General features: G+C 39.9%; 1 protein-coding gene across 3 annotated transcripts in view; it reads right to left on the reverse strand.

The window, feature by feature from the left end:
• The window catches only part of LOC124612241 (guanine nucleotide-binding protein subunit beta-5), a 156,177-nt gene that overhangs the window by 62,554 nt on the left and 67,711 nt on the right, over positions 1 to 25,912 (reverse strand). For all 3 annotated transcript variants that reach the window (XM_047140315.1, XM_047140316.1, XM_047140317.1), the window contains 2 exons: positions 24,983 to 25,119; positions 12,097 to 12,215 (listed from right to left, as the gene is read on the reverse strand). In XM_047140315.1, the coding sequence (XP_046996271.1) occupies positions 12,097 to 12,215; positions 24,983 to 25,119 (256 nt within the window). The remainder of the gene's footprint in view (positions 1 to 12,096; positions 12,216 to 24,982; positions 25,120 to 25,912) is intronic.

Here is a 25,912-nt window from a genome sequence, read left to right on the forward strand (position 1 = left end):
CTTCAGGTATGCCTGGAAGTAACACTAGTACATTAGCAACTGATCTGCAACAAGTATTGGTTGGTCCAAGTCTTGGACACTGTGATATGTTATACTTACACCAGTTTTAATGTTACGAATTCTATGTTCATGCTCATGACAACAGTGAGGAAATAAAGTGTTTGTGGAATGTCGGTGAAGGATCTCATAGAGCTAAAAGCACAACACCAAGTCCATTCCATGTCCTGAATTGCACTAAAATGCTGTTGTGTAGCTGGTAACAAAAGGAAACTTGTAGCTTGGTGTGGCAACTGATGTGGATAAAAGATAAACTGTGTCTTGTGGCCTATTTGACTGTGTAAACATAAGTATCTGGTTTTAGGCCACTGTTCCCAATCTTGTGATACAAATTTTGGCTTAATAGAAAATTGCAAGAAGATAGTTAAGTGCTAACAACATGTACATGATGATTCACAAGAAGAAATTAATTCAGCACACCGTTCTTCACCACTCAACACACTCATAAGGGAGGTTAAAAATTTTATTGACTTCCGACTGCTGCTGAGAGTTATCAACACTATGACACTGCACATTAGTTAAGTTGCAAAGATTAAAATCACCTCACCTTGAATAGTGCATATCAAAAATACATTCACTGACACTGAACAGTGAAAAAGTGTAAAAATTCTAAAGAAAGGCATAACTATTGACTTCATAAGACACTTATAAGAGTCGAGGGACATGAGAGGAAAGCAGAGGTTGGGAAGGGAGTGAAACAGAGTTGTAGCCTCTCCCCGATGTTATTCAATCTATACATTGAGCAAGCAGTAAAGGAAACAAAAGAAAAATTCGGAGTAGGTATTAAAATCCATGGAGAAGAAATAAAAACGTTGAAGTTCGCCGATGACATTGTAATTCTGTCAGAGACAGCAAAGGACTTGGAGGAGCAGTTGAACGGAATGGACAGTGTCTTGAAAGGAGGATATAAGATGAACATCAACAAAAGCAAAATAAGGATAATGGAATGTAGTCGAATTAAGTCGGGTGATGCTGAGGGAATTACACTCCTGGAAATTGAAATAAGAACACCGTGAATTCATTGTCCCAGGAAGGGGAAACTTTATTGACACATTCCTGGGGTCAGATACATCACATGATCACACTGACAGAACCACAGGCACATAGACACAGGCAACAGAGCATGCACAATGTCGGCACTAGTACAGTGTATATCCACCTTTCGCAGCAATGCAGGCTGCTATTCTCCCATGGAGACGATCGTAGAGATGCTGGATGTAGTCCTGTGGAACGGCTTACCATGCCATTTCCACCTGGCGCCTCAGTTGGACCAGCGTTCGTGCTGGACGTGCAGACCGCGTGAGACGACGCTTCATCCAGTCCCAAACATGCTCAATGGGGGACAGATCCGGAGATCTTGCTGGCCAGGGTAGTTGACTTACACCTTCTAGAGCACGTTGGGTGGCACGGGATACATGCGGACGTGCATTGTCCTGTTGGAACAGCAAGTTCCCTTGCCGGTCTAGGAATGGTAGAACGATGGGTTCGATGACGGTTTGGATGTACCGTGCACTATTCAGTGTCCCCTCGACGATCACCAGTGGTGTACGGCCAGTGTAGGAGATCGCTCCCCACACCATGATGCCGGGTGTTGGCCCTGTGTGCCTCGGACGTATGCAGTCCTGATTGTGGCGCTCACCTGCACGGCGCCAAACACGCATACGACCATCATTGGCACCAAGGCAGAAGCGACTCTCATCGCTGAAGACGACACGTCTCCATTCGTCCCTCCATTCACGCCTGTCGCGACACCACTGGAGGCGGGCTGCACGATGTTGGGGCGTGAGCGGAAGACGGCCTAACGGTGTGCAGGACCGTAGCCCAGCTTCATGGAGACGGTTGCGAATGGTCCTCGCCGATACCCCAGGAGCAACAGTGTCCCTAATTTGCTGGGAAGTGGCGGTGCGGTCCCCTACGGCACTGCGTAGGATCCTACGGTCTTGGCGTGCATCTGTGCGTCGCTGCGGTCCGGTCCCAGGTCGACGGGCACGTGCACCTTCCTCCGACCACTGGCGACAACATCGATGTACTGTGGAGACCTCACGCCCCACGTGTTGAGCAATTCGGCGGTACGTCCACCCGGCCTCCCGCATGCCCACTATACGCCCTCGCTCAAAGTCCGTCAACTGCACATACGGTTCACGTCCACGCTGTCGCGGCATGCTACCAGTGTTAAAGACTGCGATGGAGCTCCGTATGCCACGGCAAACTGGCCGACACTGACGGCGGCGGTGCACAAATGCTGCACAGCTAGCGCCATTCGACGGCCAACACCGCGGTTCCTGGTGTGTCCGCTGTGCCGTGCGTGTGATCATTGCTTGTACAGCCCTCTCGCAGTGTCCGGAGCAAGTATGGTGGGTCTGACACACCGGTGTCAATGTGTTCTTTTTTCCATTTCCAGGAGTGTAACTGATGATGGCCGAAGTAGAGAGGATATAAAATGCAGACTGGCAATGGCAGGGAAAGTGTTTTTGAAGAAGAGAAATTTGTTAACATAGAGTATAGATTTAAGTGTCAGGAAGTCGTTCCTGAAAGTATTTGTATGGAGTGTAGCCATGTATGGAAGTGAAACATGGACGATAAATAGTTTGGACAAGAAGAGAATAGAAGCTTTTGAAATGTGGTGCTACAGAAGAATGCTGAAGATTAGATGGGTAGATCACATAACTAATGAGGAGGTATTGAATAGAATTGGGGAGAAGAGGAGTTTGTGGCACAACTTGACAAGAAGAAGGGACCGGTTGGTAGGACATGTTCTGAGGCATCAAGGGATCACAAATTTAGCATTGGAGGGCAGTGTGGAGGGTAAAAGTCGTGGAGGGTAAAAGTCATAGAGGGAGACCAAGAGATGAATACACTAAGCAGATTCAGAAGGATGTAGGTTGCAGTAAGTACTGGGAGATGAAGAAGCTTGCACAGGATGGAGTAGCATGGAGAGCTGCATCAAACCAGTCTCAGTACTGAAGACCACAACAACAACAACACTGACTTCATTCATACCCAGCTTTCAGTGCTGCAAAATATTCCATGACAGTCTGCTTGCTATGGTAGCCTTTAGACCATATTACCAAGGGCAATTTTTCAGCCATTTCTGTAATGATAATGCAAACTGATTTCTCTTTCATATTGTTTGTCATGTTCTAAGAAAATTATATTTAGGTATGTATTATGGCATGATATCTCTGTCTGACTAGCCCATTTAGTATGAATAAGATAGTGTGTAAGATACCTTCTGCTCTCAAGTGTTTAATTCTCTCTTTCTGAACAATTCAATGCAACTTTATCTCAATTTGCAATATAGTTTATACATATATTTTTTTGTTATATCTCAAAACATTACTTTCAGTCCTTAGCAATTTAGAATGTTAGATCTTCAATTTATTGTGTACACTCTGTTTATTTGCACATCCATCTCACACTGACCTCCCCAACTATTTTTCTGCTGTAAACACAACAAAACAAAAAGGACAATGGATAAAAAACAAGTAGGCATAAACAAACTGCCTACATTCTTAACACGATGTATTCTGGCATTGAAAAGCACTCAACAACTTGAAGCTGATATGACCATCAATTGATATGGTCCAATGAGCGTGGCATGCTGTTTTCTTCCTCTATCCTGCCAGTTACAGGGAGAACTTAAAGGTTTACAAGCATAATAATAGGCTACATTCACAGAAGGCAAATGATAGCTTACAACATCAAGAAAGCGCGCTATTCAAACAGAAACAGAAATTGCTCAAATATGCAACATCCATTGTGCAAAATGAATAGAACATTACAAGAACTTGTGATACAAAGAAACATGCTACACAGAGAATAGAGACGATGAAACTGAAATAGGATGCATAGATGATTTATGTATGGATGAACTAAGATAAGCCCTCAACTCTACAAATAACACGAAAGCTCCTGGTATAGACAGCATTAACTCTGAACTGCTAAACTGTGGAGAAGTAGAGCTATTCCAGAAGCATGGTCACAAGCAAAGGTAATATCGATGTTTAAACAAGGAGACGAAAACATAACAGCTAGGACCTTTCTGATTCTTTAAAGTTTCTTAAGAGCAGATTCTTACATAAATTAATTAAAAAGCTAATAACATGTCAACAGCAATCCTATGCATAGCCAAATAAGGACAATATAAGTAATGCTATATTTTGGGAAATGTTAGGATGAAATAAATCTGTACATTGTATTCCTCTTGCCTCAAGTAAAGACAGTAATTGGTAGGAATGTTTGAAACCATACTATTACCTTAAAATCACTGAAATACAGTTATAATCGTTGTCTATACCAGATGTTTTAAAGCTGATGTTATTTGAAAGTAAAGAACAGAGTCAAACTAAAATAAGTTTTACTAAGTAACTGCAAAGCATTATTCTGTCTGCCAGGGTCATTCTCGAAAGATTGTTATTACTGAAATGAAGCACATTTTTATTTAAGCTAGGAAATATGCTAGGAAGAAATTATATTTGATATTTTATGAATAATCCACAAACATGTAATATGTATTGATATTATTTACATATTTGATTATTTTCATTGTAAATTAGACTGATCTGTAATGAAATTCATACATGTTGTCCGTTCAAAAAATTCTGGAACGTTCGTAATTTCTGTTGACAGAGAGAAACTGTGGGAATTAGGGAGGAAAAGTGAACATCCACAACATTTAATAAATGTTTTAAATAATCTGCGCAGATACATGGTATTGATTTTAGATGTAAATGGTACTCTAACACAGACTATAAGCACAAAGGAGATAGACAAGGGTGCAAAATTTCACCCATCCTTTTAAACATTTATTTAGATTATGCAATCTGGAAATGGAAGGAGATTTTTTAACAAGGGAATTAAGATTAACAGAAATTTCCAATTTAATTGTCTTTTATATGCAGACAATGCCACACTGCAGGCTGAAAACGAAGATAACGTACAGAGGGGAATACATTTATTAGGTATGATTTGTAAAGAGTATCATTTGACAATATTAGGAAAAAAAAAAAAAAAAAAAAAAAAAAAAAAAAAAAAAAAAAAAAAAGACAAAAATCAAAAGAAAGCATGTTGTGCAACAAAAGTTCTGATTTTTTTAATTATTATTATTACTTATTTATTTTTTTTTACAACAGAATAATAGACAAGGTTTAACATTTTCACCATTTAGATTGCGGCATCACATATGACTATAACAAAGACGTAGAAAAAAATTAGCCAAGTTCTAGCACATATGTGGAACAAATGAAATGCACAAAGGAAGAGGAGTGAAATTTTATAAGAAAATTCTTGTTTATAGAAGTGAATTGTGGGTTATACATAAACACTAAGAAATTTGCATCCAAGCAACAGAGATGAGATATCTAAGAGCAGGAAAGGGATGTGCACAAAAGCCAACAGATTTGGAAATCAGGAAATAAATGAATATATTTAATATCCTCAATAAAATAGAAGAAAATGGAAAGACTGGAATGAACACCTGAAAGAATGTATGAAAAAGATTAGCTCTCCAAATGAGAAGATTTAAGATAGCTGGGAGAAGTCAAGGAAGGTGGAGGAAGCGATGGGTATCATAAAAAAAGAAAAACACTAATGTTTGAAGTGAAGATGATGATGATCCAAATCACAGTGCAAACTAAAATGATTCACATACTCATGTCATTTCCAAAGGTCAAAACTTGCTTTAGTCTTGCAAAGCAAATCACAACACTGATTGAGGATTTAAACCTTTTGACTCATAATATGACACCTTTTCACTGAACTGGCAACCTATACACTATACAACATAATCTGCAACAATTTTATGAATCATCTTAAGACAACAAGAGTTTTCACTTTACAATCTCACATGTCAGGATATGATTTTTCCATCCAACTGTGCAACATAGGTTAAATTTTTGGACTATTTATTTTCCTATTATACAAAATCCTTTTTCCACAATATTGATAGAGGTTTTCAAGGATGACAGCAAAGAGCAGAGTTATTAGTTTTGAGATTGGGAATACTTGTGCAGAACGACTAGATAATTATAAGTGAAAATGACAAAATTCCAATATTACCACTGCTTTACTGATAATAAAAAGTCATGTTAATACATTTCTGTAATAGCTCTGTTTATGTGCATATTTGCGCAAAGTCGTATATTTGAAAACGTTGTTTAAAGTGGCATCTCCCAGCTTCTACATCGACGAGAGACTGTTACATAATGTTCTATCACATCTGTTAAAAAAGTGCAGTTCAAACAATATAACAGGTAGCAACAATTCTTGCTAGATAGTCCACTTCAGTCACATCAGGCATCTCATGTCCAAGATTTTTCATATGACCACATGATAGAAATCTCCCAAATTTTAGCATTAGTGACATTTACTCTTCCCACTCATCACTACGTATGTCTACATATTCGCCATGCTTGCCACCCATACAATCAGAGATTCTTTTGTGTCCTTTTTTCAGTGCTTGCCTGTTAATGTGAGGTGACAGTTGAGCTGTTTAGCATGCCCCTGCGATGCTATACGTTTGATCCCTGGTGACCTACAGATAAGGCAAGCTCAAAAAAAGATTGAGGAAATATTAATCTCATACACGGGAAAAATCTTATTTAATAATCACTAATGGCAATGGACCAATAAAACATGAAAATATGCTTACCACACCACACATGGATATTTTAATGAAAGTGGTCATCTATCCACAACAGAAAGTAGCGGTCACTGGAACCATTGAGTTTATTACCATGAAGCATCCACATGTGAGTTGCCCACTGAGATAAGTAAAAGAAAATTTAATAAATAGATACGAGATTATATGAGGGAGGTTTGGTAAGTCTCAACATAGTCTCCTTTGGGGGATATACACTTGCTCCAGCGACTTTCCACCTTTTTCATCTCATCCAACCAATAGGCTCTGTCAAACTCTGCAAAATACTCATTGATTGCAACTATAACTTCCTCATTTGATGTAAATTTCTTCCCAAGCCAGGTCAAAATTTCAAATTAGGGAACAGGAAACAGTCACTTGTGACTGAATAGAGTGGATGAGGAACCAATTTAATGCCCAAATCACACTGATGTGTGGGATGCTGCATTATCCTGGTGAAAAAGTACTTTTTTTGTGCCAATTTTGTTCTTCCTTTCAGCCAAAACAAATTTCAAACGAACCAACAATGAAGCATAATAGGCTCCAGTTATGATTCTGCCCTGTTTCAAGTAATCTATGAGGATTCTACCTTTGGAGTCCCAAAAAGCAGTGGTGATCACCTTACCAGCTGACAAAACGGTCTTTGCCTTCTTCGGTGTACTTTCGCTAGCATTTGTCCACTGTTTTGAATCTGGTGTGTAATGATGGATCTATATTTCATCAACAGTCACAAATCGGCACATAAAAAGTCATGCAGATTGCAACTAAGCATTGTCTTGAAACGTTGTGCCAGATGTGCTTTTGATCAACTGTGAACAGTCGTGGTGCCCACCTCACACACACCTTCTTCACAGCCAATTCTCCATCTCACAAAGCTTTATTTGGCATTGCCGTATCATGGACTTTTTCATTGGTTTCCTTTGTAGGGACCTCAAATGGGCAGCTGGAGTGGGCTTTGTCTTTGGTGCATGTAAACTCACATTTAAATTCATTAATCCAAAAGCAAATGGTCTTCAATGATGGTGCAGAGTCCATGCAAACTTTATCCAATTCTGTTTTGCTCTGTGTGGCAGTCCACCAACTCAAATGAAAATGTTTGATAACAGTACAAAAAACAGTTTTTTTTTCATTTTCAATCACAGTTGACTCACTGACCAATTGAGATGGCTTTCAACACTGAACTGTATGCTGTACATTGTTGAAATTCTTAATACGACCCTTGGAATAATCAAGCTTACCAACCATGACGGTACAACAAAAATGCTGCATTCTTTCTCAGAAATTTACCAAACTTATCAAACTACCCTCATAATTGGGAAATCTAATATTGGCACATTAGTGACCACAATAGAAGCATAATCATGAGAATAAATTACAGACACTGCCAACGACTGCAAGAGTGGTTAGTGGTTTGAAGAAAGAACCCAGAAAAATACGTACGAACACCAGTAGAATCACAAAAATGCATAATGGGAGCAACTAACTGACTATAAATGTTACAGCTATGGAATTAGCCACTGATGAAAGTTAACAAGCATTGTGGCGCCACTGACTTGGTTACTGCATCACCAGCTCATTCTTACCCGTCTCACATGGAGCGTATGTGGAAGGCGACAGCAAAACTGGCTGGCAATTCTGAGTCCAGCTTGCCCACTGTACTTAGTGCTAAAGTGGAGACACCCTTCTATATGACAGCATGCCTCGTCTCATCAGTCGTGTGGCAGCAAGTATTTACTCTCCCATCTCCTAATGGCATGTTTTGTCTATCTGAAACTTGGTTCTTTCTCCCAGTGTAGGAATATCACCGGCCAATTGCAGCAGACCTTGTGAGTTCCGACTCGCAATAATTCTCTAAATAAGTTAAACAAACTTCTACTGCTGTGGATTTTATTATAATTAACCTATGAAACTGTGGCATGGGGAGGAAGGCAAAAACACTCTCCCATTCCATGACAGGGTTCTAAACCTGATGAATCAAAGAGCATGTAGACGCACATCCCTGGTCCCTTTAAACAAACTCCCATGTTGTGAGCCAGCTAGACAAACCTCTCCAAGGCTGCAGAAAATTTCCCTCACTGTAATAAAAGGGAACACTGCATGTAAATTAGCTGGGCAGTTATTGGTAGTACTGAGTACAGTCTGTGGTTGTTATGCAGCATTAAACAGTTGATTACACTGACTGTGAGGATGTGCATATGATACTATGAAACATGTTACATGATAGTTTGGTGGTAAGTTGCCACATAAAATTACTGCTAAATTAATGCTGAGTACCCTTCTCTTAATTACAGAATTTGCAACTTTTTATACAGGCTAACAAATTAAACAAAATTAAAATATATTCTTCGTTTTACCATCTCACAAGAGGACCTTGTGGACTGGTCCTTTTATTCATACCAACTGAAACACTGTGCCCAGAGATGAATATCCTAAAGAACTACAATACATTTAAATAAGACACACACACTCAGTACACAGCACTGAATTCTATGTAAAGTCATTCATTTGAATCACAGTAGTAGCAACACTTTTTTGCTTTTATTGAAAATCCATGTTTATTAATAAATATTGAAAAAATTGCTTTTAGTAAACACAAAATCTTTTTATTTTTAATTACTAATTGGATGAAAAATGTATGTCATAACAAAACAAAACTTTGTAAAAAATCTGAAACATCAAACAGAAAATAAAATACTTTTTTTTTATTTCCAGAGTTTGAAGAGTATTATTAATGCAGATAATTTTATTATATTACAATAAGAATTTCACAAGTATGTATTAAATTTTAATTTATTTTCAAACAAGCAATAATTAAAAATAAAATATGTTGTTTTTATTATATAGTATGATTCAATATTTGTTAATTAACATTGATGATGATGATGAGTCCCATACTTCTTTACAGAGCGTAGGGGAGCGACGCGGGAGAACCGCGCCGCCTTACTAGGCAAGGTCCTAGTGGAGGTGGTTTGCCATTGCCTTCCTCCGACCGTAATGGGGATGAATGATAATGATGAAGACGACAAAATAACACCCAGTCATCTCGAGGCAGGAAAAATTCCTCACCCCGCCGGGAATCGAACCCGGGACCCCGTGCTCGGGAAGCGAGAACGCTACCGCGAGACCATGAGGGGTGGACAATTAATATTACCATTTGATATTAAATATACAATTTGAATACAAAAAGTTGCTACTACTGAGATTTGAATTAGCAACTTTATGATCTCAAGACCATAGCAGTACACACTAAACTATCGGTGTCTATGTTACTAAAGAAAAAAATGTTTGGTACTTAACCACACTTGTGAATAATAGATACTTCAAAGGCAATTTTCTATTTTCTTTCTTTCTTTTTTAAATTAGGTGATGTTTTAGGAGATTGCTGTTGGGGCATTGATTTCAAATCCCATACAGTATGGGCCAAATCGAAGAGGGTCAGTCCCATTGTCAGCTGCATATTTATTTTTATGATACAACTAGTTACTATCAGTCAAATAATGATTGTATAGTCATATTATAAAAAAAAAGTGTTTAACTGAGGCAGTAAAGTACAGGATACACTTTAAACTCCAACAGAGTTGTACGATCTCTCATAACAAATAGTCAGGTGTCAGCAATAGTGAATTTAAAAAGTTTTATACTGTGCTGCAGATATATATGATGTCCATACACATTATAGCATATATACACAACAGGTCACTAACAACAAGAAAGAGCCATCTACTACTTATTCCACGCTTAAAGAGATGCAAGGATTTAATACCCAAAGACAGCACATACTGGGTAATACATGCAGATTCCAAAAAAAAACAACTGAGGCCACAGAAATAAAACAGAAAATGAATTTATCAACAACCATAGATCAAATGTAAGTCTTTTCAGCAAAATAATTTTAAAATAAAACTGGGAATTTCATAACTGATCAAAAGCTTTCCCCAATGTAATTTCAATTCTTATAACCTTATAAAAATACTTAAAATTGGATATTGCAAGTTTGAATTGAGGCAGTGACGTATTTCCTTGAAACTTTGAGCTTCTGCCTGAATTACAAAGATTCCAAGAATAATTAGCAGTATGAAACTACTGAGATCATGTTTTACAATATATACTAAGGGAAAACAAAGAAAACTGCATATTAAGAAAATCAAAAGCTGAAATAATTTAAACCATCCATTACATTAAAATCTTTCCAAAATATTTAGGGTATTCACCATAACACTTACCACACATGCAGTTTCAGTGAATCTTTATTACAGTTCACTATATTTTCGGTCCACATAAGACTAATTATGAAGATCCCTGCACTGGTACCTAGATCCAACAAAATATGCCAGTGCTCTACTTATATTGCATTACCTTCTTTGAAAATTTATGTTATCTGGTAAACATATTCCTACTCCTACATAAAACGTCTAGATTCTCAGAATCAAGCTGTATGTGTTCTAAAGACATAAATTTAACAAGACAAGGTAATGTAAGTTTTTCACAATGAGTGTCAACACAAAATTATAACTGTTACCACCAACCATCTTGAGGCATAAATGTGTCAGTGTATACAACGCAATTATCTCTGCTTTAACATAAGACTCATTTTTATGAAAAATCTCTCTTATTGTGCATCAATTACTGTTACACATTTCTGTAGTCTGAAAAAAAATTATTTTTATTTTCCTGCTTTTTGCTTTTGTTTGTAATGAACTCTTGTTTTGAACAGCATAAAAATATATTTTTTATTTCATAATATAACTTGAGTGCAGCATGAAGTTTTTTAAAAGGTAATGACCAAGAACAGCAGAAATTGTGATCACCACGCGTGTTTGTAAAACAGTTAACTTCATAAGCAAAAACAATGAAGAAAGGAGATAACATTTAAAAAAGGAATGAAAATTGAAAATACCCAATTCCATTTCCAAATTGCACTTAGAACAATGTCAAAATGAAGGGGACTGAAAACTTTTCATGCAATCTGTATACACATTTATCTTTTCTTTATTTTGCACCAGTCTTATTTTATGCTCTCACTATGCCATTTCAACAATTGATAGTGCACTGTTTTGCTTAAATGGTATCATGCTATAGTTTAACGGCATTCACTGGCTATTACTTAAAAGTTACATTAAAGAGAATAGCATGCAAGTAAGGAAGCCAATGCACTCACCAAGTGAAACCTTAATGCAGGCCAAACAATTGAGAGAGGGGAAAAAAAAAAAAAAAAAAAAAAAAAAAAAAAAAAAAAAAAAAAAAAAAAAAAAAAAAAAAAAGATTAAATTTCTATTTCCAAGGTAGTGATTTTGTTGCAGCTCACCTAAAGCACATATCCATGCTTACAGTTCCACAACATCAAAGGAAAAAATGATTTTCTGGAATAACATAGCATGCAACCAGCTAAACCTGTAACTTACCCACATGCAACCAAATTTCCTGATGGAGCATATGCACAAGCCATCACCCATGTAGTAGGCATTGTAACAGCATGTTCTTTGTTAGTTGTAAATGCATCCCATATAATCATTTTCCCATCCTAAGAATTGAATTGAAAAGAGACATATGGCAACATAATGCTTACAATTATACTGCAATGAATGATGTGAATATATATGTGTGTGTTTGTGTATGTTGTATGCACGCACCCACATGCACAAGCACCTGCGTGCGCGCCCACACGCACGCACACGCACAGAGGGAGGGAGGGGGAGAGGGGGAAAGGGAGAGGGGGGAGGAGGAGGTAGAGGAGTGGGAAAGGGAGAGGGGGAGGAGGAGGTAGAGGAGTGGGAGAGGGGGAGGGGTTGGAGGGGGGGGGGAGAGAGGAGAGAGAGAGAGAGAGAGAGAGAGAGAGAGAGAGAGAGAGAGAGAAGGCGCATGTGTATCAGGATGAAACATAAGGATTGAAGCGAAATTCCAGGAAATATTCTCAGGCTATCAACCAAGTAAAGTTATTAGTTTTGAAAATTTGGTTTTTTGCCCAAAACCAATGTGCCTAAAACCAGCCTTTCTTGGTAGATGGGATGAGAAAATTTCATTAATTATACTTGCCATCGGAGGTTATAGTTGCACAAATTACACATTGACTTGTTACATGTAGGCAGTTCTACTATTATCTAATATACAATAATATAGAGGCTGATCCTTATGAATCAAGTATACATGGTTACAGATTAATTATTACTCTTGAAGGTATGGAAGAAGAAATTTTATGTTACACATTTTAATTTTTCCACCAGGTATGCATAAGAAGCAATAAAATATGACTTCACTTTTTAAAAGATTTGAGTGATGAAACATTTTCAATGCAACCCCAAAAAATTGTATTTTTGTTATCCATCACTGTAAAGATTCCACTGCAAAACTGAAGAGTTCAAAGCTTTTCCATACTGTTGTATTGGTTTATGCACAAAATCAGGGCTTAAAAATACAAGAGATGTACCTCATGCTAATCATATTGAAAGATACTTTCTGTCTAGGCAGACATCCAGAATTTAAACTGCTTGTGCGTTATCTGTATGTTCACTTAATTAGTTGGTTCTTCTAGTACCAAGCAACCATTCTTTGGTTTCAGTAGAGCAAGAATCTGCCATTCCAGTCTTATAATGAGATGACAGAAGTATTATGGCATGTCCTATATTACAGACTTCAGTGCAACCTTCACAAAGTTGATATGGATTTGCTGTTTCAGGAGAACCCACAAGTACTCAGCAGAACTGACTGTTTTATAAGTTTTTGGCAAACTTACTGTGTGACATCTGGGCTGCAACTTCAATACATTGTGAACCATAAAAGCTGAAGTTATCCGTTCTGTGTCAGAATATAATCTTTATAGGGTGGAACTGATTAAAGCATTGTGGATTTGGGAGACTGTGGTGTGGAATCAATCTATTTCAAGGTCAAATGGCTCTGGAAGAACCAAATGTAGTATGTGGGGCATTAGTTGAGTTCTTGGGGAACAATGTGAATAATACAGATAGTTCTGAAAGGGCAGTGTTTTAAGTTTAACTGGTAAAAAGTACAATTATAACGAATATACTAGATACTCCTATGAGAATTAAAGTATGAGCTCAAAAAATAGAAGTGTTTAGGAGTTTCAAGTACCTAGGGGAATGCACTGAATGGAACAACCTTGAAGGGAAAGCAATGGAAGCACGAAGGACCAAAATGGAACTAGCTTCCCAGAAAACCAACAACATATTCAATAAGAAAGCCCTCTTGTGGAACACCAAAATAAGACATTATAACACAATAATTAAGCCAGAAGCACTCTATGCAACAGAGACACTAGTCATGGGGAGAAAAGGGCAAATGGAGAAATTGGAAATCGAGGAGAGGAAAATTTTGAGGTAGATCATGAGTCCCAAATTCCAAAATCACAAACAATACTAAACCCAACTGGTTTAAGGAAGCGGAAAAGGATTTGAGAGATCTCCAGATTACCGAAGCCATGTTAAAGAATGGTTCAGCCAAGACGCTGACCAAAGACAAAACTAAAACGTTCCAAATTAAGATCAACACCAGGAAACTGATTCAGATATCAGAGGAGGAAAGAAAGAAGAGATCAGATAGAATAAGAACTATTTGGAGAAAAGGAGAGCACAAGCATCTAAGAAGTGATTGATCTTACATACCCCAAAGATGGGTGATTCGAAGTGGGAAAAAATAAATAAATGTGACGTAAAGTCATGCTGAAGACAGGTTACCATTGTTATAATAATCAGTAGTTCTCTGTTCAGGCTGACTGGGTCACTGCAGTAAAAGTCAAACATGAGGCAAGGAATGACTTTATTGTGATGTGCTTCAGAATTTACCCACCATCATAAATCCACGAGTGATCACTGCACGTTCATATGGTACTTCAAGTTGTATGTGAAACAAACACTGACAGACTGCAAACGTTTGTTTCACATACAACTTGAAATGCCATATGTATGTACAGTGATTGTTCCTGCATACCTGAAGGTGGATAGATTCCAAAATGCATCATTTGAGCAATAAGGATATTCCTTGTCTGATGTTCAACTTTTACCATTTTGACCCAGTCAGCCTGAATGCAGAACTACTGATTGTCTGACGACAGATAACAAATGACAAAAGAAATGTATTTTTCATGTACAATACAATTACAAATCAACAATTTTTGGATTTTTTCTTTACTTTTACCGTGAAACCTTACTTCTTGCCAAATTTCATGACTGTAGATCAATGGGAAGTATCCTACAGGCTTTGATGAGTGAGTGTGTGACATCAAAATATGTGACATAAATGGCCATACTTTTTTATTGCATTGACTTAGAAGCTTCTATGTTTTACACTGCCAAGGGACTGTAGGCCTTAATATGTGGTATAACCTCCAATTGGATAAGTCTATTAGTTACTGAGAAAAAGGGTTCTTAATAGATGATTGAATAGACAGTGCATCAAATAAGAAAAGACAAAAAAATTTCATGTGCAATATAATTACAAGTTTACAATTTTCATATTCTTTCCTTTGGTTCACTGTCAAACCTTCCTTTTTGCCTACTGGTTTCAGTGAGGTAGTTTGCCAATACCAAAATATATGACACAAATAGTTGTATCTTTTGACTGCACTGACTTAGAAGCTTCGATTTTTTACATCGCCAAGGGGCTGATGGCCTTAGTATGTGACATAAATTTCAACTTGATTTGTCTGTCTTTTCCTGAGAAAAAGGGCTTTTAACAGTCAGCTGGACACGCAGGCAGACAACAAAGCGATCCCACAAGCATTCTGATTTTACCAACTGAGTTACAGAACCCTAAAAAGGAGAGAAAAACCTAGTCATACAAATGAACCATTGTGAAACCACATGTCTGGTTGAACAAAACTGGAAATGAAATGATTCAGGCCATGAATGAACAGAACTGGGAGCACTGTTTACTATTTGGTAGATAATTTCTAATGCAGTTCTTTGTTTATTTTTTAGGGGTTTTCAAAAAGGTTTTCGTTGTTATCTGGGAAATGATTTTATGAGGTATTATCAAATATATTTATCTGGAGTAAAATTTAAGAAAGGGAGGGATTAACTTAAAAAAAAGGATAAGAGTGATAGACAGCTTTATTACTATTACATTTGTATGTTTCCACACCAGTAATTAACTGTACAAGTAATTTCATAATGGTCGGACATTTCTTACCTTCAAGAGATGAATTTCTAAGTAGTGGAGAAAAATTGTGTCTTGAAATTTTAGCCCTGGATAGCTGACACCAGTAGGAACCAAAATTACTAATGTTGTGTAGGTCGACAACGCACAATTTTTAAACTACGAAAGCTTGGCACCACACATGCTCCGATTAACCTAGGGAATGCCCTGTTGCTGGATGCTCTGGACAACGTATGACCATGAATGCTTTGCATGCCAGAGATCGTGATGTATCTAAAGTGGTCTGCACACTCAGTGGTAGCGTGCCAGCCTTCCACTCTCGGGGTGCCTAGGAGCGAATCCGCCAGGGACTCAACACATCCATTGTAGTTTCATGATAAGACGTACAGTGAACAAACCCATCAACAGCTGTTAGTTTGTGTACAGTAAGTCTTTTACAAATTGTGTCTGCCCTGAAAAGGGCCTTTTTTGTAGCTAGGACATTGTTTACTTAAAGCAGGTACTTGAACTGGTGACCCTCTGATGCGACACAAGCTTGGTATGTCGAACTCTTTCAAGGATTCCTGGCATTGCCCTGATGTGATTGGCAGCATGTTGAATGTGATCCATTAATTCCTCTTTGTTTCTAGATGGTTCACTTCCGGGCGGGTGAAATAGAACCTTGAAGAATCCCCACAGGAAAATGTCCAAAGACGTGAGGTCTAGTGATTGTGGGGGCCATATCCTACGGGCACCTCTGCCAATTACTCAGCCGTTGAAGAATTCATTTAGATATCCACGCACAGCATGACTGTTAGGTGAGGGGGCCCCATCATGCTGCAAGCACATGCGTAACCGTATGTCCAGGGGAACATCTTCCAGCACGTCAGGTAGAGTTTCTTGCAAAAAGCGAAGGTAGTTTGCCCCGCTAAGTCTATGAGGCAGACGGACCTGCTCAATCAGATGGTCATCCACAATGCCTACCCAAATGCTGAGCGAAAATCATTCCTGGTGTCCATGAACGTATGGGACATGAGGATTTCCCCTTGCCCAGTAATGAACATTTCGAGAGTTGTAAAGGCCATCCCAATGGAAGATGCACTCGTTAGTAAACAACACAACAGCGGCAAAGTTGGGATCTCATGCAACACATTGCAGAAACCACCGGCAAAACCCTAGCCTGTGTTCATAGGCCACCACAGGATTTAGGTCTTGGACACGGTGGAAACTAAATGGTCGCTGGCCGTCATCCCTCAAAGCCTCCCACATTAACCAACGAGTGACCCCCATGTTGTGTCCAACCGCTCGAATACTTGTCGTAGCTGCTTCCTCGAAGTGCTCGAGAATAGTCTCTTCAAATGCAGCATCTCATCATGTTCAAGGTCTTCCAGCATCACCATGATATCTCGCTAATGAACCTGTTTCGCCAAGTCGCTGGTGAACTGCTATAAACGTATGTGGGTATGAGTGGTGTCTTGCTGGGTACTGTTCCTCATACAACCATCGACCTTTTTACCTTCGGCTAATCCGTAAACAAAAACCTTATCTCATTGTTCTCCAAATGAATAGTGTGCCGCCATGCTTACTATATGACTAAATCACAGGTAATGTGTATGCTCCATAGCGAAGCTTACATGTGAATGCCTCTGACGTGAGGTAGAGACAAACAGCACAACCTATTCGACACGTGTGCATATCATGTTGGGGCAGTGACGGGGCAAGGGACGTCTGTATGTGGGAACCGAAAACCATAGCACTGACTGTAAACCGATGAACGGCAACAGGGCAATACCATGGCCAATCGGAGTGTGTGGTGACAAGTTTCCGTAGTTTAAAAATGGTTCGTTGTCAACCTAGACAACATTAGTAATTTTGGTTCCTACTGGCATCAGCTATTCAGGGTTACAATTTCATGTCACAGTTTTTCTCCAGCCTGTATAAAAGTAGCAATAGCTCTTTTGAATTTTTAGTTCCTTTCTCAAGGAGGAAAGAAGAATAGGTTCGCGAATTTTATGAATGAGGGGCAGTTCACTCAAAGAGTCCAGAAAGAGAGGATTCCACCTGTTTCGAGGATGAGAATCGACAAAAATATCTTTGCTCTTCCACAATGAATGTGTTTAGAAATTTTTATATAACTCCACCCATTAAAGTCTAATGGCATAATGTTCTGGGATAACTGAAAGCTAAGAAAGAAACTCTTAATTTGAGTCTACCTGTCATATCACAGAAAACTCATCAAGAAGATTAGAATTTAACTTCCCATCAGTGACAAGGTCATTAATGAAAGAGCACAAGTTAGGACTGGTCAAGGATGGGTAAGGAAATTAACCAGGCCATTATAAAAGGAAGCATCCTGTCACTTGCCTTAACTGATGAGGGGTAATCATAGTGAACTTAAATCTAGAACCTCAGACAGATTTGAACATGTTCCTTTCAGATTTTAGTATAGTGCCTCATCCAATATGCCAATTCACTCACTTTGCTCAGAGACAGACATTTTAACTGCACCAATATGTTGATCCCTGTTTCCTCATTTGAATGTCAGTCACCTAATCATCAGTTGTTTATGTCTCACAAACCAGTAAGGAAAATACTACTCTTCAGCATCAAATGTTAATATTGATTCATTATTGATGCAACTTTAAAAGCTGTTATCACAAAGTAGAACTACACCAGAAAATTATAGCACATTTCACTATTCAGTGCTAAAGCTATGTTCACTGTTCTCTTCTCACTTTTCATATTAGGAGGGAATTGTAGCTTATTTGATAATTGAAAGATGCCATAAGGAACATAAAATACATTCCTGGGTATGGAACTACTGTACACAATGTTCTCTCATTATTGTCTGCCTGCCATTTATGTTCTCGAAATGGTAGGTCTTAATACGTTACAATGTTCGACAAGTTCACTGCATATTTTAACACTAGGATTACCACATCAGTTACTTAAAAGACATCATTATTTTTAAATATAGGAAAATGCACGGAGTATAGATATTTATGTATCAAACTACTCGCAGTCAAGAATATGAAGGCTTAGATATACATTTAGGAGATAGAATCGAGTAACACTGACTTCAAGCAAATCAGGAAGCACAAGGTTGGAGAAAAGACTGAATGATAGTGGAATTGCTAAGTAGGCACAGAAACATCATATCAGAACAAAGCAGAATGAAAAATAGTAATATTTCTTTGTGATGTTTAGAAGTTCAGCTATAAACTTAGTCTTATGTATTCATGGTAAATTAAGTAGTGCCAGTGATATGACCAGCAGTAGAAAGTCAGATGACAGCCGTAGTTACATTCATGAAAAGAAAACTAATGAATAAAGTAGATATGCAACAGTTAAAAGAATAGGAATGCAAAAGGTTACACTATAAAGTTATATTTCATACAAAATGCCAATAACGGAAAACAGCACTGATTGACAGTCTGTTGTGCCTATCAGCATCTCCGCTATGTGGTAAGAAGCAACTATTCTTTTCATAATATTGTCAAAATACCAATAAGGTTTCATGACATCCAATGTGATAGGGAAAAGTGGATTAAAAATTCTGAAAGAGTGGATATACAATATGAAACAGCAGATCAACAATCTAAAGCAGTGGACAAACACAGACCTGTAGTCTTCTTAAGGCAGATACAATAACATTGTTTTTCAGATGAATTTTGTCTCTCTTGTCAAACAATAAAAATCCAATGTGAAACAATGATCTTATTATGAAAAGGATAGACTGCTACTTATCATATATAGGACATGTTGAATGACAAACAGGCACAACAAAACGACTGCTAAACAAGTAAGTAAGCTTTCAGCCAAAAGGCCTTCTTCTGAAGTAGATCTCTCTCTCTCACACACACACACACACACACACACACACAAACACTCTCTCTCTCTCTCTCTCTCTCTCTCTGTCTCTGGCTGCCAAGGCCAGACTGTGAACAGCAGCACATGATGAGAGAATCAGTTACGCAGTGAGGAGGAAGAGGAGGCTGGGAGAGGGGGAGGGATAGCATAGTAGGGGTGAGGGACTGTAAAGTGCTGCTTGTGGTAGCACACAGGCATGGGGTGAGGGACAGTAAAGTGCTGCTTGTGGTAGCACACAGGCATGAGGTGAGGAGACAGTAGGGCAGCTAGGTGTGGTCAGGAGGTTAGACAGAGGGGGAAGAAGAAAAGAAGATAAGTACAAAGACTGTGGGTGTGTTGGTGGAATAGATGGTTGTGTAGTGCTGGAATGGGTACAGGGAAGGGGTAGATGGGTAAGGACAATGACCAATGAGCGTAATTCAGAAAATCTGGTGTTGGTGGGAAGGACCTAGATGGCACAGGCTGTGAAGCAGTCATTGAAATGAAGCGCATCATGTTGGACAGTGTGCTCAGTAACTGAATGGTACAGCTGTTTCTTGGCCACAGTTTGTTGGTGGCCATTCATGCGGACAGACAGCTTGTTGTCATACCCACATAGAATGCAGCACAGTGATTGCAGCTTAGCTTGTAGATCACTTGACTGGTTTCACAGGTAGCCCTGCATTTGATAGGATGGATGATGTTTGTGACTGGACTGGAGTAGATTGGGGTGGGAGGATGTTTGGGTCAGGTCTTGCATCTATGTCTATTACAGGGATATGAGCCATGGGACAAAGGGGTTGGGAGCAGGGGTTGCGTAGGGATGATGGACAAGGATACTTTGTAGGTTCGGTGGGTGGCAGAATACCACTGTGGGAGGGGTGGGAAGGATAGTGGGTAGGCCATCCCTCATTTCAGGGTACAACGAGAGGTAGTCAAAACCCTGGCAGAGAATCTGATTCAGTTTCTCCAGTTCCGGGTGGTACTGAGTCCCAAGGGGAATGTTCGTCTGTGGCCAGTCGGTGGGATTTTGGGTTATAGTGGGTGACTGGAGAGATAAAAGCATGCGAGATTTGCTTTTGTACAAGATTTCGAGAATAATTACAGTCTGTGAATGCCTCAGTGAGACCCTTGGTGTATTTCAAGAGAGACTTCTCATCACTACAGATGCGATGGACATGGGTAGCAAGGCCATACGGAAGGGACTCATCCAGGTATTCTTTCACCTAATGATGTTTATTCTCCCTGCACAGAGGTGTGATACACACAATCTCTTGGTATGGAATGGGTGGCAGATGTTGAAGTGGAGGTACTGCTAATGGTTGGTAGGTTTGGTATGGAAAGAGGTACTGATTCAGCCATCTTTGAGGTGGAGGTCAACATCGAGGAAGGCGGCTTGTTGGGTTGAGAGGATCAGGTGAAGTTAATGGGGAAGAAGGTGTTGAGGATCTGGAGGAATGTGGACAGAATGTTCTCACCCTTGATCCAGATCAGGAAGATGTCTTCAGTGAATCTGAACCAGGTGAGAGGTTTGGCATTCTGGGTAGTCTAGACAGCCTTTGAATAGGTTAGCATAGGTTCGTGCCATGCAGGTGTCCATGGCCATACCCTTGATTTGTTGTAGGTGATGCCTTCAGAGGAGAAGTAATTGCGGGTGAGGATATATTCAGTCATGGTGACTAGAAAGGATGTTGAAGATTTGGAATCCATCAGGCATTGGGAAAGGTAGTGTTCAATAGCGGAAAGTCCATGGGCATTTGGGATGTTAGCAGGAGCAGAAACTGTGGAGAGTTAGTGGTTGAACTGGTATCTTTTATATAGGAGGGGAGGTTGTGGGTAATAGGTTCAATGTGTGGGTCTAAGAGAGTTACGCACAGTAATCGGCCACAATGGGTCTATGAATCTTAGGAGTGTGGGGAGTGGTAAGAGCAAGGAGAGAGATGGACTCCGGAGAAAGGTTCTGCGATAGGCCTAAGGATTCGAGGAGAAACTGGAGATCCTGCTGCATTTGTGGAATGGGGTCACTGTGGCAGGGTTTGTAGGTGGATGAATCTGACAGCTGGCAGTTCTCCTGATAGGCAATCCTGTAGTTCAAAACAACAGTAGTGGAGCCTTTGTCAGCAGGTAAGATTATAAGGGCAGGATAAGTTTTTACGTGGTGGGTTGCAGTTCTTTCTGCAGATGTATGGTTGGCTTGCATGTTGAGGGATTTGGAGAATGATGGTAATGCAAGATTTGAGGTCAACAAATTCAGGAAAGTTAACAGGGGGTGATCTGGAGGCAGTGAAGGATCACATTTGGATAGATGAGTGAAATGAGTCAGGCAGGATTCAACATTGGTCTTTGGTCGAGTCTGACTGGTAGAGTTGGTGACGACAAAGTGCTTCCACTGTAGGGACCAGAATACGGAGAGGTCTTTAACAAGTTCTGCAAGATTTAATTTGGCAGTGGAGCAAAAGGTGAGGCCTTCGGAAAGAACTATTTCTGTGGGGCTGAGGCTTTTTGAGGAAAGGTTCATGACTGTTTTTCAGGTCTGTATATGTTCTGGATTCAATAGTGTGGTGGGAGTGAGTTTTTGAGAATGGGATAAATGTAGTGGCTCTGCAAGGCAGAGTTTTTCAGGTGTGATGGGATGTGGGGGAGGTTTGGAGGTTGTAGTAGAGGTGGAGGTGGTGGATAGTGGTAGTCCAAGTAGGGAGTAGGAAGAGAACAGGGTGGACAGCTTTTTGAGGTGGCATTATGCATGGTGCTCTAGTTCCTGGAGGGTAAGAGTTTCTATGTGCAATAAGGGAGCCAGGAATTTGAGATTGCATAGCAGGAGAATTTTACAGATGGAGGAAGGTATTACAACGAGGTTTGGGCCTGACTGTCATGATTTTGCAGGACTTTGTTGATGAGGATTAAGGACTGGCAGAATCTGAACAGATAGAGGTCATTGTGAAAGGAGAGGTTGCAGCTGAAGATGGGTAATTTGATGGCAAGGCCATTTGGGGTCTATAAACCCAACCAAACAGGACTCCCCATTGTGGATAGTTACTGTGCCCCCACAGAGAGAAACTCTGCTCTCCCAGACCAACAACTTCAGCCCATTACCCACAACCTACACTCCTATATTACAGATACCAACCATTTTCTCCACCAACTCTCCACAGTTCCTGCTCCTTTACCACCTGGTGCCCTGCTCATCACTATTGATGCCACTTCAGCTTACACTAACATCCCTAATGCCCATGGCCTTACTGCTATTGAACGTTACCTTTCCCAATGATGGATTCGAAGCCTATAACCTCATTCCTAGTCACTATGACTGACTGTATCCTCGCCCACAATTATTTACACTTTGAAGGTATAACCTACAAAAAAATCCGAGATATGGCTATGAGCTGTCTAGAGGAATCCTTTCTTACCACCCAGAATCCCAAACCCATCATCTGGTTTGGATTCAGTGATGATGTCTTCATGATCTGGATAGCGTGTGAGGACACCCTATCCACATTTCTCCCGTCACTTGAACTGGTCCTCCCTTAGCCAATAAACCACCTATCTTGATGTTGACCTGTTTCTCAAGGATGACTACATCAGTACCTCTGTCCATATCAAGCCTACCAATCACCAACAATACCTCCACTTCAACAGCTGCCACCCATTCCATACCAAGAAATCCCTACCATACAGCCTAGCCACCTGCAGCCATCACATCTTTAGTGAGAATCAGTCCCTCTCAAAAGCAAGGTTCTCACTGAGACATTCACAGACTGTAATTATCCTACCAACTTCATACAAAAACAGATCTCCCATGTGTTCCCTCTCCAGTCACCCACCATCTCCTAAAGTCCCACCATCTCCAAAAGTCCCACCATCTCCAAAAGTCCCACCAACTGGCCACAGAGGAGCATTCCCCTCATGACTCAGAACCACCCGGGACTGGAGCTACTGAATCACATTCTCCGCAAGTGTTTTGATGTCTCTTTGTGCATTGAAATGAGGGATGTCCTACACAATATACTTCCCATCCCTCCCCCCACAGTGGTTTTCCACCACCTACCAAACCTACACAATATCCTTGTCCATTGCTACACAACTCCTGCTCCCAACCCTTGCCCAATGGCAAACGTCCCTGTAATAGACCGAGATGCAAGACCTACCCCATAAATCCTCCCACCTACACCACCTCCTCCAGTCCAGTCACAAGCATTGCCAACCCCATCAAAGTCAGGGTACCTATGAAACCGGACATGTGATCTAAAAGCTAAGCTGCAGCCACTGTGCTGCTTTCTCTGCAGGCATGACAACCAACAAGCTGTCTGTCTAAATGAATGGCTGCCAACAAACTGGCCAAGAAACAGCTGGACCACCCAGTTGCTGAGCAAGCTGTCCCAACACAACACTCTTCATTTCAATGACTGCTTCACATCCCATGCCATCTTCTCTCCTTTTCCACTGCCCCCTGCCTCCTCCTCCATTTAACCTCCTGATTGCACTTAGTTGCCCTACCCCCTCCCAATCTCATCCCTGCATGCTCCCACAAACAGCACTTTACAATCCTCCACTCCTAACCTGTTATCCCTCCCCCTCCCCACCCCAGCCTCCTCCTTATCTACCTTATCACCCATTTGCTTCTCCTACTATGGGCTGCTGCTCACAGTCTGGCCTCGGCAGCCAGAGCCTGTGGTCGTGTGTGTGTGTGTGTGTGTGTGTGTGTGTGTGTGTGTGTGTGTGTGCGTGTGTTGTCTATTCTAATGAAGACATGTTTGGCCAAAAACTTTGTCTGACAGTCTTTTTGTTGTGGCTATCTGCGACTCGACATCTCCACTACATGGTGTGTAGCAACTATCCTTTTCATAATTTTGTCATTATTCCATCCTGTACTTCCCACTGTCAGAATAAGGCCTTTTGGCTGAAAGCTTTCTTGTTTAGCAGTCTTTCTGATGTTCCTGTTGGTAACTCCATATTTCCACTATATGGTGAGAAGCAATTTCTCCTTTTCATATTATCTCTTTTTGAGTGTTTTCTAGTGTCAGCAATTACAGAATTGCTGTTGTTCTCGTTGTTTGATTATCGTAGTAATCCTGCCTAAGGTTAGTAAACACATGTGTACAAGAATATATCCTCAGCATCAAACAGTCCACAACCTAAGAAGACTTGGAAGTAAGCCATCCAATCATGGATGATGTTTATGGTTTTTCCCACTGTAAAATTGTGCATCACTTTATTTACTACAGTCAAAAGGGACACAAATGGCAGCTATTCCAAAGGTACAAGTCATTTAACACACACACACACACACACACACACACACACACACACACACACACAGCAAAGTTCACACTTCAAGTCATTTATAAGTTTTACCTGAGAAGATGAGACAATGTGACGCTTATCTGGTGACCAGTCAGAACACAGGACCTTTGCTTGATGCCCTTTGAGCAAACGTCGAGGTTTGATGTTGAGATAATTTATCACCTCCAGTCTTTCAGCGACAGTTGACACTAAATGGAATGTGAGTAAAAGCTATTAATGCCATGAAAGACACAAAAAATGTTGCAGTGAAATTTACTATCAATGCTAGAAAAATATTGTTACATCATGCATAAGAGAACGTGGTACATGAAGTAAATAAGTATCTGTAGGACAAATCATTAAAAGATTTCTGGGAGACCAGTTTTTCCGACACAGTACAAAATGTTCTAGGAACGCCTGAATCCTGATTCCATGAAAATGTACTAAAAGCGAATGTCACAAAGGCACAGATAATGGAGTTTGTCTCTAAATGATCAGAAATGTGTCATGTAAAAATAGCTCACAATAATCAATTGAAGACAAAAATAAGCCATGTGGACATCTTGGGCCTAAACCTTGACAAAATTTTAAACTGGAAGACAAATAGACTTCTTGACAAATAAATTAAAAACACTACCTCTTGCAATAAAATTTAACAGAACAGATAAAAAATCTACTCACCAACTGGCAGCAGGAGAACACACACAAATAAAGGTCAAGAAAATTTTCTACCTTTTTGAGCCAGTGACTCTTTCTAGCAGAAGGGATGATGGGGAAGGAAGAGGGATGAAGGAAAAAGACTGACACGGTTTAGTAAATTGGAAGAATTTGTAAAACTTTCTCAGAACACTGGAACAAGAGAGACTTACCAGACGGTATGAGAAGGAAAGACAGATTTTTGGGGTCTTTGCCAGTAATATGCAAGCCATAGACTGACAAAATGTCGTGCAAGAGGTAATAAGAGACAAATGCTAAGCGCATTGTATGTGGTAGTGGTGGGGG

Source organism: Schistocerca americana, chromosome 4 (genome assembly GCF_021461395.2).
Source record: "Schistocerca americana isolate TAMUIC-IGC-003095 chromosome 4, iqSchAmer2.1, whole genome shotgun sequence".
Taxonomy (NCBI): Eukaryota; Metazoa; Arthropoda; class Insecta; order Orthoptera; family Acrididae; genus Schistocerca; species Schistocerca americana.